Source organism: Chiloscyllium punctatum, chromosome 15 (assembly GCF_047496795.1).
Source record: "Chiloscyllium punctatum isolate Juve2018m chromosome 15, sChiPun1.3, whole genome shotgun sequence".
NCBI lineage: Eukaryota > Metazoa > Chordata > Chondrichthyes > Orectolobiformes > Hemiscylliidae > Chiloscyllium > Chiloscyllium punctatum.
Window position 1 is genome coordinate 2622303 of NC_092753.1, and position 14589 is coordinate 2636891.

The 14589-nt window shown below is 41.2% G+C and overlaps 1 protein-coding gene across 4 annotated transcripts in view; it reads left to right on the forward strand.

Moving 5' to 3' along the window:
- The window catches only part of cdkl5 (cyclin dependent kinase like 5), a 157144-nt gene that overhangs the window by 12747 nt on the left and 129808 nt on the right, over positions 1–14589 (forward strand). For all 4 annotated transcript variants that reach the window (XM_072584467.1, XM_072584465.1, XM_072584468.1 and 1 more), the window contains exons 2-3: positions 51–284; positions 2168–2202. In XM_072584467.1, coding sequence (XP_072440568.1) covers positions 221–284; positions 2168–2202 — 99 coding nt within the window. In that variant the 5' untranslated portion in view covers positions 51–220. The remainder of the gene's footprint in view (positions 1–50; positions 285–2167; positions 2203–14589) is intronic.

Consider the following 14589-nt stretch of genomic DNA (forward strand, 5'->3'; position numbering starts at 1 on the left):
ACTTGAAGAGTCCCTTCAGAATTGGTAATTACAAACATTCTTTCTTCCAGATGGGTTTACATTGTGACTAGATTATGACAAATATGAAGGATGTGAATTTGATTTGTTGGACTTCGTGGCTTTATGGACACTGCACAATACGTGCCTGCAGCAGCTTACACTTGAAAATCCACAACTGCAATGTGATTTGGGATCATATTTGTCAGATAAATTTGTCTTCATGAAGATTCCTGACATTGGTGATGTAATGAATAAATTTGAAGTCCTTGGAATTGTAGGTGAAGGTAAGTTTGGGAGTTTTGACTGAAGTGAATAAGTGTTTGTTTTGATGTAACATTCTCCAAATCAATATAATTTACCAGAATTTAATGGTAATGTAATGGCAAAGGTACACAGTGTCATTTGTGTCAAGGAGGAGATACTGTACAGGGAGTTATTGGCAATACCATAAATCGATGATTTTTTTGCTCCTCTGTTGTTAGCTTTGCGAAAAGCTACAGAGCTTTATGAACTTGTTGCATTTGTGCTTTAAAAATAGATTAAATGAAAAATGTAAAAAAAGGGAGGGCCATCTAAAGTATTTTATGTTGAGATTTCTATTTCTGCACTGCTCCTTAACCTCAGTGGTTCAAATGGGATGAACTAAAAATGTAATCTAATTGCTGCAGGGTTGCAAGGTGTGAGGGTTTTCAAAATTTTACTTGAAAACCTGATTGTCCTTCATTTCAGTTCTGTGTCTGGCTTGTTTTTGGTTTCCAATTTTACTTTATATTTATCTTCCTTGACCTAATTTGACTGTACAGCACTCGTCTTTCCTTCACTTTACTTTCTGTCCATTTATCCACCCTTAAATTTTAGCTAATTTCAGTTGCTAGATAGAGTGCTGGTCCCATAATGAGCCAAGATTTCAGATCTCCTTTTGACCTTGTGACAAGAACAATTTACAATGTGAACATTTTTTCAGTTGAAGGATGACAGAAAAGCTGTTACAAATGGAGCAGGTAGCAAGATGCTCATCTCTTAACACATTCTGAACTATTGTGTTGAGAATCTGAGTCAGTATTTTTTCATTTGATAGTGAATTAGTGTGATTGGCTTTAAAATATGCTTAAATTTAAACTGTTGAGACTTGGATTCATTTGGGAAAGGTTTGTGACATTTAAGTTTGATTTTCACTGAAAGCTTATATATTGAAAAACAAGTTACGCTGGCTCAGTGGTTAGCACTGCTGCCTCACAGTGCCAGGGACCTGGGTTCAGTTTCCGCCTCTGGCAACTGTCTGTGTGGAGTTTGCACATTCTCCTCGTGTCTGCGTGGGTTTCCTCCGGGTGCTCTGTTTCCTCCCACAGTCCAAAGATGTGCAGGTTAGGTGAATTGGCCATGCTAAATTGCCCGAAGTGTTAGGTGAAGGGGAATGAGCCTGGGTGGGTTCCTCTTCAGAGGGTTGGTGTGGACTTGTTGGGCCAAAGGGCCTATTTCCACACTGTAGGGAATTTTTAAAAAAAGTTATTCAGACATGGCAAACCTCTGGAGGGTCTTGAAGTTGGGGACATTGGTGACATAGGAGGAAACCGGACCACCCGGAGGAAACCCACGCAGACACTGGGAGAGCGTGCAAACTCCACACACAGTTGCCCGAGGTGGGAATTGAACCTGGGTCTCTGGCGCTGTGAGTCCCAACTGAATGTGTTTTAACATTTTATTTTACGCCTGTCATTTCACCCCATAAGCCCCACACATTTGCTCATTAAAAAGCTGAACCACACAAACAAATTATGTCTCGAGCTAAATCACACCGTCTGTGATTGTTAGGTTAACTTAACCAAGGCAAGAATTAAGCACAGTGCCTCTGAAATAGCCAGGCATACACCAGTGAGGTTTTACTCCTAATCACAGTGCAGATAATCCGACTCTGAACGTGAGTATTGACATCACAATTAGCCCTACTTATAATGTTGCATGAGATCAGAGAGCCTGATGTTACTTGTCAGGTGTACAAGGACTCAGTAACTCCAGTGCGGAGTTATGTACTGAAACGTGATCATTGTCACTGGAATTGAAACCTGTCAACGAGGAAGCTTTTGGTTGAAGGGCTGAAAAGGGAGGGGAATGTTTAAGATGTATGATTTCAATGCTCTAAGGTATAATTTGTTTTTTTATTTTGCAGGAGCCTATGGGGTGGTACTAAAATGCAGGCACAAGGTTAGTAGATTATTCAAGCCACGACTCTTTGGGAAAAGAAATTACAGCCAATAGAATGCAGAGTTTTCACTTCATTGGTATAATTCATCAAATAATAATGCAATTACATCGATCAATGCACAGAGGTGGTCTTAATGTGCCAAATGAGCTTGTTCTATTTAATCTTAGGATAAAATTTAACTTGAATATTTCAGATATTAAAGTGAAATTTCATATTAAATACAGGAAATATTGGTGCAAAAGGTGAAAGTAAGAGTCAAAATCAACTATTTGCATTTTTTTGCGTAGTGCAGTTTACAGAAGGAAGAAAATAAATTGAGGTAAACTTCACAAATAATGTATTAGAAATTGAAAACTTCTTTGTTAGTTGATATTTGTGGTACACATTTTTTTTGTTTTCTTTAAAAAACACCAAATCGCCATTATAAATGTCATTTGAGTCAAATCAGAAACTTGATAGCTATTTGGTCACCTCTGCAATTATTGCTCCTTTCCAATGAAATAACGGCGTAATATCAGAAGACAGAAGACTTGGAAATATGATTTTCTGAGAGAAGTTGTCTCAGCAGTGTACCAACTGTAGCCTGGTTCCAACCTGTCATAACAATAAATCGTTTAAGAATAGCTTGGTATGATTTGCCATCTTAATATTAAGCCACATTTACCTTTAACTCAGATCATGGAACATGCTAATGTGATAGGCATGTTCCATTAGTCGGTGCTATTTTCTTTCTTGAGCAACTTGGCGAATATAAGCCTGCTATTCCATATAGTACGAAATAATAGCATTAACAGGATAGGGTTTGAGCTGGGGAGTGCCATTGGAGTGCTGTGTTATCATTTCTGTCAGTTTATTTAAGCTACAGATCTGCTTTGTGTCTAATGAAATCACATTGAATCCGCTGACTGCATATGACATGGATCATGAGATCTATAGAAAAGACATATTCTTCCAATGGCTATCAAGGATTTGAACTGTTTCTGATTACGTGTTGTAACTGGTGCAAATTTTACTATCTGCAGTCTCAGTTATCCTGTTAAAGTAGAAGTATCTTACAGGTCATGCAAACATTTTGGCCTCCATTCAATTTCCTTTCTATGGCAGAGCTGCTAAAATTGGCACTTCATTTGGATGGTGGCCATTGCTGCAATTTCTTCTCTTTGTATATTTTGTGGATTTCTGTGCAAACCAGTATGAAGTTTGGAAGCTTTTTCTATTCCTCATATTTAAGAGACATGGCTTTAGTGTGTTTTTTTTAAACAAAACTGCATTTGTCTGAAATCTGAAATAAAACCAACACTCTGGATGCACTTTGGAGGCAGGAGAACTGAGGAGTTAATGTTTCAAGTGCAAACTTTTCATTAGAACTGGAAAATATTGCGCAGGACCTAAAGCAGGAGGAGTGCACACGAAATTGAATGACCTACAAAGTGCTTATGTTGGAAATCCGGCAATAGTTAGGTTGTAAAAGTAGTAGTTCAAGATAATAGGAGAGAAATCAAAGTGAGGTTTATGACATTGAAAAACAGAATTTCTGAGTGAGTGGTTCAAGAGGAAGGAGACAAAGAAGAGTAGAAAGGGAGGCATGAGAAACAACTGGCAGCATACTCCAATATTTGACTAGCCTGGGAGAAGAAAGAGAGAGGTTGACTCTGATGTGAATGTAACAACAACAGCATTGTTTTTGGTGGAGCTCATCACCCAAGCGTCAAAGTATGTTGTTTACTTTGTTTCTTCTACAAACCAAGTAAAAAGAGAAAAAAGAACCTGCCAGCTAAGATCTGAGGCCTTTGAAGTCTGTATTAAGGCAAAAAGGGGTGCAAAATGTTTTATTCAAATAATGCTGTTTCTCTTCTCATCCAGCTGTGTGAAATGACTATTTATTTACTTAATGGAAAATTGAAGGATAGTTGTAAATGGATTTTGGTACACTTTTTTTTAAAAAACAATTTCTTTATGCAATGTGGAGATCAGTTGTATGCCCAAAATGTATTGCCAGTTCTTTGTTTTGTAGGGATGAACGGCTTCTTGAACGTGAACTGTTAATGTGTTAGGTAGGGTGTTTTAGTTCTTTGGAATGAACCATCAAGCAAGCAGCATGATGGTGGGGAAAGGAATGAATACTTACTGTCATGATGGAGTACCAATCTGGTGACTACATTTTTCCAGGTGATATTGACAAACCTCATATGTAAGATGGCAGACTTTGAAGTAATAAAACAAATGTTCTTTTATAAATAGGTGCAAGACAGGCCAGGATCCCTGTGTGGTGAAACTTTACTGCTGGAGCCTCAGTGCAAATCCTTTGTGAAGTTGTGGAAAGGCACAAACAAAGTGTTGGAACAATCACCAAATGAGGCAGCTATTCCTTGTCTCTGTGCATTTGCCAAATGAAGGGTGACAACTTATGATTGCTGGTCAGATGTTCTCAAGGATAAAGCCTGCAGTTACCACGTACTGTCTTCCTCATTTGTGCAATCTGTACTGCTCCATGTTGAGCATGCTGTAAGTAGGAAGGGTACAGAATGTAATGAGATGGGGAGCTTCAAAATGTGTTACTATGGTATTTGCACCATTGACTGAACTCTCTGAGACTTGAAAGACATAGCTGTCACAATAAGCTTTGGGCAGGTGAGAAATGGCAGTAAACAAAGTAATAGGTGAAGGACACTTCATGAGTATCTATTCTCAGTGATCATAGAGCTCAGGATGTGGGCACAGAAAACCAAGCTAAGCATTTACAATTAACTTCTGGCAATAATGCTGAGTGCAGGCTGTGTCTCAGCATTTTGTTTTGAGTCAAGTGCTTATCGCCCAGACTTAAAGAAATTCCTAAATTAAGCTGTCAATCTACCTGGCAAAAGTGAGGACTGCAGATGCTGGAAATCGGAGTCTAGATTAGAGTGGCGCTGGAAAAGCACAGCAGGTCAGGCAGCATCCGAGGAGCAGGAAAATCGACATTTCAGACAAAAGCCCTTTATCAGGAATGAAGGGCTTTTACCCAAAACGTCGATTTTCCTGCTCCTCTGATGCTGCCTGACCTGCTATGCTTTTCCAGCACCACTCTAATCTAGACTCTGTTAATCTATCTAGCAATGTAAAAGTGCCCAGGTATGTCTGTGAAATACAGGAGCAGGAGTAGGCTATTTAACCTGGCACCTGCTTCACCATTCCAGATCATGGCTGACACTCTACCTCAGTCACATTTCTGCAATAATCCTTTTTGCCTAGTTATTAGTAACTAGAAATCTATCAACTACTGTCTTTAGCTTATTTTAACTGAACTTAGACAACCTTCCCAGGTGGAGAATTCCAAAGCTTCACCATTCTGAGTGAAGAAGTTCCTTCTCATTGCTGGATAAATGGCTTACCTTTTCTTCTAAGACTGTTCACTAGTTCTAAACCCAATATCCAGGGAATTATTATTTGTGTCATCTATCTCTTAAAACTTTTTAAATTGTAATGGCATTGCTTCTCTTTCTTCTTCTAAATTCCAAAGAATACTGGTACATTGTCCCCAATCTCTCCTGATAGATTAATCCCAGATGCCCAGGAATCAGTCAGATGAACTCCAGTACAGTATGTGAATGGAAAGTCCTTGGGCAAGAGGACCAGAACTGCAAACAGTGTTCAAGAAACAGTTGAACCACACTGCAGAAAATTGAAGCAAATTTTCTTTGAAGCAAAATTCATATCTCCTTGAGATCAAGGCAAATATAACGTTGGCCTTTCTCATGCTAGCTTTCATTGACTTTTGGGGAAACAAAAAAGATATCCAATTCCTTTGGAAGTCATCAAATTTTATTTACTCTCAATTTTTTTTTAAACAAAAGGTTCACCTTTATTCCTCCTGCCAAAGTGGATAACATAAATTTATCCATAAGACATAGGAGCAGAATTAGGCCATTTGGCCCATTAAGTCTGATCAGACATTTGATCACAGCTGATACGTTGCTCAACCCTAGTCTCCTGTCTTACCCCATAATTCTTGATCCCCTTACTAATCAAGAATCTACTTATTTCTGCCTTAAATATACTCAATGACTTCGCCTTAAATATACTCAATGACTTCGCCTTCACAGCCCCCTGCGACAATGAATTTCCCAGCTTCACCACCCTTTGGCTGAAGAAATTCCTGCTCATCTCAGTTCAAATGAGTCATTCCTTCACTTTGGGCTGTGAACCCGCATCCTCGTCTCCTCTACTAGTAGAAACATGTACTTCCACTCTATCTATGTGTCTCAGTAATCTGTAAGTTTCAGTGAGATCCCCCCTCATCCTTCTGACCTCCATTAAGTACAGACCCAGAGTCCTCAACTGCTCACATGACAAGCCCTTCATCCCCAGGATCATTCTCATAAACAATCTTTGGACCACCTCCAATGCTGCAGATCTTCACTTAAATACAGGGCCCAAAACTGCTCACAGTATAGGATCTGACTCGAGCCCTATACAGCCTCAAAAGTTTACGTACAGTTACAGAAATGTACAGCATGGAAACAGACCCTTTTGTTGAACTAGTCCATGCCAACCAGATATTAGATTAGATTAGATTACTTACAGTGTGGAAACAGGCCCTTCGGCCCAACAAGTCCACACCGCCCCGCCGAAGTGTAACCCACCCATACCCCTACATCTACATCTACATCTACATCTACATCTACATCTACCCCTTACCTAACACTACGGGCAATTTTAGCATGGCCAATTCACCTGACCTGCACATCTTTGGACTGTGGGAGGAAACCGGAGCACCCGGAGGAAACCCACGCAGACACGGGGAGAATGTGCAAACTCCACACAGTCAGTCGCCTGAGGCGGGAATTGAACCCGGGTCTCTGGCGCTGTGAGGCAGCAGTGCTAACCACTGTGCCACCGTGCCGCCCATTATCCTCAATTAATCTAGTCCCATTTTCCAGCATTTGATCCATATCCCTGTAAACCCTTCCTGTTTATAAGACCCATCCAGGTGCCTTTTAAATGCAATTGTACCACTGTCCACCACTTCCTCTGGCAACTTATTCCATAACACACTTTCCTTTGCATGACAAAGGGCCCCATAGGACCCTTTTAAATATTTCCCTTCTCACCTTAAATCTGTGCTGTTTAGTTTTGGACTCCCTGACTTGCGCACACAACATTGACTATTCACCCTATCCATGCTCCTCATGATTTTATAAGCTTTTATAGGTTACCTTCAGCCTCTGATCTCCAAGGAAAGTAGCCCCAGTCTATTCAGTCTCTCCTGGCAACATCCTTGTGGATCTTTTCTGAACCCTTTCAAGTTTCACAAAGTCATTCCTATAGCAGGGGACCAGAATTGACTGTACAGCCGCAACACGACCTCTAAGTCAGTGCACTGAAGGCAAGTGTTCCAAACGCTGTTTTCACTACCCTCCTTATCTACCTCCGACTCCACTTTCAAGGAGTTATGAACATACACTGTAAGGTCTCTTTGTTCAGCAACTCTCCCCAGGATCTTACCATTAAGTATATAGGATGTTGTCAGGGTTAGAGGATTTGAGCTATAAGGAGAGATTGAATAGGCTAGGGCTGTTTTCCCTGGAGTGTCGGAGGCTGAGGGGTGACCTTATAGAGGTTTACAAAATCATGAGGGGCATGGATAGGATAAATAGACAAAGTCTTTTCCCTGGGGTGGGGGGAGTCCATAACTAGAGGGGATAGGTTTAGGGTGAGAGGGGAAAGATATAAAAGAGACCTAAGGGGCAACTTTTTCATGTAGAGGGTGGTACGTGTATGGAATGAGCTGCCAGAGGAAGTGGTGGAGGCTAGTACAATTGCAACATTTAAAAGGCATTTGGATGGGTATGTGAATAGGAAGGGTTTGGAGGGATATGGGCCGGGTGCTGGCAGGTGGGACTAGATTGGGTTGGGATATCTGGTTGGCATGGACGGGTTGGACCGAAGGGTCTGTTTCCGTGCTGTACATATCTGACTCTATGATGTAAGTTCTGCCCTACCAAAACGCAGCACCTCCCATTTATCTAAACTAAAGTCCATCTGCTGCTCCTCTGCCCATTGGTCTATCTGATCAAGGACCAGTTGTTCTCTGAGATAACATTCTCTACCATCTACTATGCTGCCACCACATCTCTGCTGTTGTCCAGTCTGTTCTGCTATAACACTGTATTTATGTTCTTCTGCAACCTTGTGTTCTAGAAAATTGCGCAATAGAAATAATGGGGCCTATGCGAAAAACAAATTTAGGGCAAGCCACTAAAAATATCAGGGGAGAAAGTGAGGACTGCAGATGCTGGTGATCAGAGCTGAAAATGTGTTGCTGGAAAAGCGCAGCAGGTCAGGCAGCATCCAAGGAACAGGAGAATCGACGTTTCGGGCATGGCTGATGCCCGAAACGTCGATTCTCCTGTTCCTTGGATGCTGCCTGATCTGCTGCGCTTTTCCAGCAACACATTTTCAGCACTAAAAATATCAGTAAAAGTCAAAACAAAAATAGTAGTTAGCCCAACACAAATGATAGTACAGCTAAGTAAATGTTAAAATCATACATTTTAATGAAATAATACGATAAATTTAATTTTCATGAAGTTTGAATTTACTGAGTTACAGTATTGTATTAAGATGGGCTGAAGGTCATCATCACTTTCAGGTCCAGTTCTGGGTGCAGGGTTATGATGAATGAAAATATTTAGTCCAGAAGTGGATGGCTGTAGTTCATTGTCCTCGGACTTTTTCTTGAGGGTTGGCTTAAAAAAGGCATCTAATTGTAGTTGTTTTGCCATCTTTCTTCTTTCGTGAAGGATTTGTTCATAGGGTGCCCAATAAGAGCATAAGAACTAGGAGCAGGAGTAGACCGTCCAGCCTATTGAGCCTGCTCCGCCACTCAATAAAATCATGTCTAATCTTTTTGTGGACTCAGCTCCATTTACCTGCGTTTTCACAATATACCTTACTTTTTCAAAAATAAAGGATCAACCTTAGCTTGAAAAGTGATCAGTGAAGAAGTGTCAACTAATTCTCTGGGCAAGGAATTCCATAGATTAAGAACCCTCTAGATGAAGACGACCTTTTCAGTTCAGTTCTAAACCTGCTTCCTCTAATCTTAAGGCCATGCCCTCTTTCCTAGTTTCACCCATCAGTGGAACCATCCTATCTCTTTCTATTTTATCAATCCCCTTCATAATTTTATATGTTTCCATAAGATCCCCCTCTACTCAATTTCTCCTCAGAAGCCAACCCCCTCAACTCTGGAATCAATCTAGTGAACCTCCTCTGCACCCCCTCCAGTGCCAGTACTTCCTTTCTTAAGTAAGGAGACCAAATTTGCACACAATATTCCAGTTGTGGCATTACCAGCACCTTGTACAGCTATAATATTATTTATCTGCTTTTAATCTCGACCCCTTTAGCAATGAAGGACAAACTTCCACTTGCCTTCCGAATTACTTGTTGTACCTGCAGACTAACCTTCTGCGATTCATGCACAAGGACACCCTGGTCCCTCTGCAAATCAGCATGCTGCAACATTTTACTATTCCAGTAATAATCTACTTTGCTTTTACTCCTACCAGAATGTATGACTTCACATTTACTAACACTGTATTCTATCTGCCAGACCTTTGCCCACTCACTCAATGTATCTGTGTTCCTCTGCACAGTTTGCTCTTCTATTTATCTCAGTGTCATTGGCAAATTTTGACACCATGCACATGGTCCTGTTCTCCAAATCATCTATGTAAATTGTAAATAATTGTGGTCCCAACACCGATCCCTGAGGCACACTACTAGTTACTGATTGCCAGCCAGAATAGCACTCTTTTATCCCCACTCCTTGCTTCCTGTCAGTCAACCAATCCTCTATCCACACTAATACTCTAGCCCTAACAGCATGCATCCTTATCTTATGCAGTGGCACATTGTCAAAGGCCTTTTGGAAATCTAGGTACACCATATCCACTGGGTCCCCCTTGTCCACCTTGCTTAAAATGTCTTCATAGAATTCCAAAAGATTTGTGAGGCTTGACCTTCCCTTCATGAACCCATGCTGCGTCTGTACAATGGGGCAATTTCTTTTGAGACGTCCTGCTACAACTTCTTTGATAATAGACTCAAGCGTCTTTCCCACTACAGAGATTAAGCTCACTGGTCTATAATTCCCCATCTTTTGTCTGTTTCCCTTTTTCAACAGTGGTGTCACATTTGTTATTTTCCAAACTGCTGTGACTGCCCCAGGGTCTGGAAGTCTGAAAAATTGCCATCAGTCTACCTGCTATTTCTCTCACCATCTCTTTTAGTACTGTGGGATGCATCCCATCAGGGCCAGGAGATTTACCTATCCTTAGCTTCATTAGCTTACCCAGCACTAGCTCTTCCGTAATCATATTTTATTTCCAGGTCCTCGCCCACCTTTGTCTCTTTGTCACTTACCAGCATGTTATTGGTGTCCTGTACTGTGAAAACTGATGCAAAGTACCTGTTCAATGCCTCAGCCATTTTATCATATCCCATGACTAACTGCCCCTTATCATCCTCTAAAGGACCAACAGTTACTTTAGCCACTCTTCTTCATTTTTTTATATTTATAGAAACTTTTTCTATCTGTCTTTATATTCTGCACTAGTTTTTTTTCCTCATACTGTATCTTACTTTTCTTTATAGCTCTTTTTGTGGCTTTCTGTTTTAAGTTTTCCCATTCTTCTAGATTCCTGCTGTTTTTAGCCACTTTGTATGTCTTCTCTTTCACTTTGATAGCCTACCTTATTTGTTTAGATACCCATGGTAGATTACCCTTCCTCTTAGTGCTTCCTTCTTACTGGAATATACTTTTGCTGAGCACTTTGAAAAATTTCTTTGATTATCTTCCACTCCTCGTCAACTGTTGCACCATAAAGTTTCTGTTTTCACTCTACTTTAGCCAGGTCCTTCCTTAGCCAGATCCTCCCTCAGCCAGATCCTCCCTCATTCTGTCATAGTCCCTCTTATTTAAGCACAGGACTATAGTATTGGATTTACCTTCACGCTATCCAGCTGTATTTTAAATTCAACCATACTGTGATGACTCCTTCCAAGAAGATCCCTGATCATGAGGTCATTAATTATCCCTGTCTCATTACATAGGACCAGATGTAGGGTAGCTTGCTCCCTCATCGGTTCCATTATATGCTGTTCAAGAAAACTATCATGGAAACACTCAACGAACTCCTCAAGGTTGCCCTGACTGAGCTGGTTTGACCAATGTGCTTGCAGGTTAAAATTCCTTATGATAATAGCCATACCATTTTTGCAGGCATTAGTTATTCGCTTGTTTATTGCCCGCCCCAATGTGGTATTATTTGGTGGCCTATCGACTACACCTATCAGTGACTTTTTCTTCTTGCAATTCCTAACTTCCACCCAAATGGATTCGATCTCATGTTCCATAGAATCGATATAATCTGTCAGCGCTGCCCTGATGTCATCCTTGAATATCACAGCGACACCACCTGCCTTGTATTCCTGTCTGTCATGACTTTATTCCACGACCTGCTATCCTGCTGTGTTCGGTATTGTCTTAAGACCATAAGACTAGGAGTGGAAGTAAGGCCATTTGGCCCATCGAGTCCACTCCGCCATTCAATCATGGCTGATGGGCATTTCACCTCCACTCCACTTACCCGCATTCACCCCGTAGCCCTTAATTCCTCGAGACAACAAGAATCTATCAATCTCTGCCTTGAAGACATTTAGCGTCCCGGCCTCCACTGCACTCTGTGGCAATGAATTCCACAGGCCCACCACTCTCTGGCTGAAGAAATGTCTCCACTTTTCTGTTCTGAATTGACCCCCTCTAATTTTAAGGCTGTGTCCACGGGTCCTAGTCTCCTCATCTAACGGAAACAATTTCCTAGCGTCCACCCTTTCCAAGCCATGTATTATCTTGTACGTCTCTATTAAGTCTCCCCTTAATCTTCTAAACTCCAATGAATATAATCCCAGGATACTCAGCCGTTCCTCATATGTTAGACCAACCATTCCAGGGATCATCCGTGTGAATCTCCGCTGGAAACGTTCCAGTGCCAATATGTCCTTCCTGAGGTGTGGGGACCAAAACTGGACACAGTACCCCAAATGGGGCCTAACCAGAGCTTTATAAAATCTCAGTAGCACAACGGTGCTTTTATATTCCAACCCTCTTGAGATAAGTGACAACATTGCATTCGCTTTCTCAATCACGGACTCAACCTGCATGTTGACCTTTAGAGAATCCTTGACTAGCACTTCCAGATCCTAAGAGCTGCAACTGCTTCTCAACTTCCTTCAGGATAGAAGACAAAGCAGAAGCGGCAAGTTCTCGTGGTGCTGCATCCTGGACTCATTGCCTTCATCTCAAGCTTCAGTTTCCCGTTGGAGCAACAAGTTGCTGCAGATTAGTCTCCACTTCTTCAAATCCAACTTACTTTGCAAGAGTAACAAATTGTTTTTTGGTTGCTGGAAGCTCCTCTGACGGTTCAACTTTAAAATCATGAAGAAAATGTGGAAGAAGCTCCCACCTAACTGCATGCAAGCAGTCCTTACTGACATCGCACCAAACCTCCACAATGGTGCCAATATTATTCTTAAAGTTCTTCCAAAATTGAAAAACACTGTCCTTGTCCCCCTCAGCTGCAATCAGCTTCCTGAACGTGCACTTTAAATAATAAGCTTTAAAAGCTGCTATTGCACCCTGATCCATGGGTTGAATGAGAAAGGTTGAAAATAATACTTTGTTTTCAGAAAGCTCTCCAATGTGGGGAGAATGGCTTGGTGCATTGTCCAGAATGAGGAGAATTTCGAAATCCTGCAATAATTTCTAAAAACATTCTCAATGTCAACAATAAGGTCAGAAAAAAATTACCCCATCATTCAACCCCTTTTGCTTGACCTGCAGTAAGTACCTAGAGTGGACTTAATGTAATCCTTCTGCAGCCTCCCCACTTCACTCCCTGACCCTCCGCCTACCTTTGTGTCATCAGCAAACATAGCAGCAATGCCCTCCGTTCCTTTATTCAGATTATTATTGTGCAACATTAATAGTTGTGGTCCCAACACTGACGCAGAATTCCACCTTCACTGGCTTCCATCTGGAAAAAAAAACCCCTTTATCCCTGTACTTTGTCTTCTGCCAGTCAGCCAGTCCTCTATCCATGCCAGTACCTTGCTGCTAATCCGAATGGTTCTGATCTTATTTTGCAGCCTCCTGGCCTTCTAGAAATCCAAATAGATCTCATTAACTGATTCACATTTGTCTAACTTGCTTGTTACCTCCTCCAAGAATCCTAACAGATTTGTCAGGGATGACCTTGATGAAGCCGTGTTAACTCAGCCCTATTTTGTCATACTTCTAAGTACTCTGCAAACCCATCCTTAATAATGACTGAAAACTAAGATCTGGCAAACCAGCCAATAGTATCCTGTCTTCTGCCTCCCTTCCTTCTTCAACAGAAGTGGTCATTTTCCAGTACTTTGACCCTTCCTGACTCCTCTGATTCCTGAGAGATCACCACCAATGCCTCTATAAGCTCCTCAATTATCTCCGTCAGAACTTGGGTTGTAGTCCATCAAGTCCAGGTGATTTATCCACCTTAACACTTTTTAGCTTCTCAGCACCTTCTCAGTGATGGCCACTACACTTTGCCTACTGACTCTCTCGAAGTTCTGGTATGACTTGGAGGTGCTGAGGTGTTGGACTGAGGTGGACAAAGTTAAAAATCTCACAATAGGTTATAGCACCAGTTATTTGGAAGCACTAGTTCTGGTATACTACAAGTGTCTTCTGCTGTGAAAATTGATGCAAAGTGCCTATTCAGTTTTTCTGCCATTTCTTTGTTCCATTACTGGTTCTTTAGCCTCATTTTCCAGCAGTCCAATGCCCACTCGTTCCTCTCTCACCTTTTAGATATCTTAACAAAAACTCTTGCTGTATTCTTTTATATTACAATCTAGTTTAGTCATATTTCATCTTCTCCCTACCACTTATTGCTTTTTTTTTAGTTATACTGTTGTCTTTAAAGGCTTCTCAATCCTCTGGATTCCCACTGACAATCACTACATTGTATGCTTTTATGCTGTCCCTGACTTCCCTTGTGGTTGCATTGTCTTTCCCTTGGTATGTTTCTTCATTCTTGATGAATTTGTGCTGTGCCTCCTGTATTAACCCTAGAAACTTCTGCCATTGCTGCTACTGCTAACTTTCTTGCTAGGCTCTTATCTTCTCTGGCCAGCTCTTCCCTTGTGTCTTTGTGGTTATCTTTACGTAATTGGACTACTACATTTGATGCCATCATTTCCTCTCAACTACAGAGGGAATTCTATCATATTATGGTCACATTTCCTTCATGGTAAGCTCCATCGTCAAGTCTATCTCAGCACATGCCATTAAATCCAGA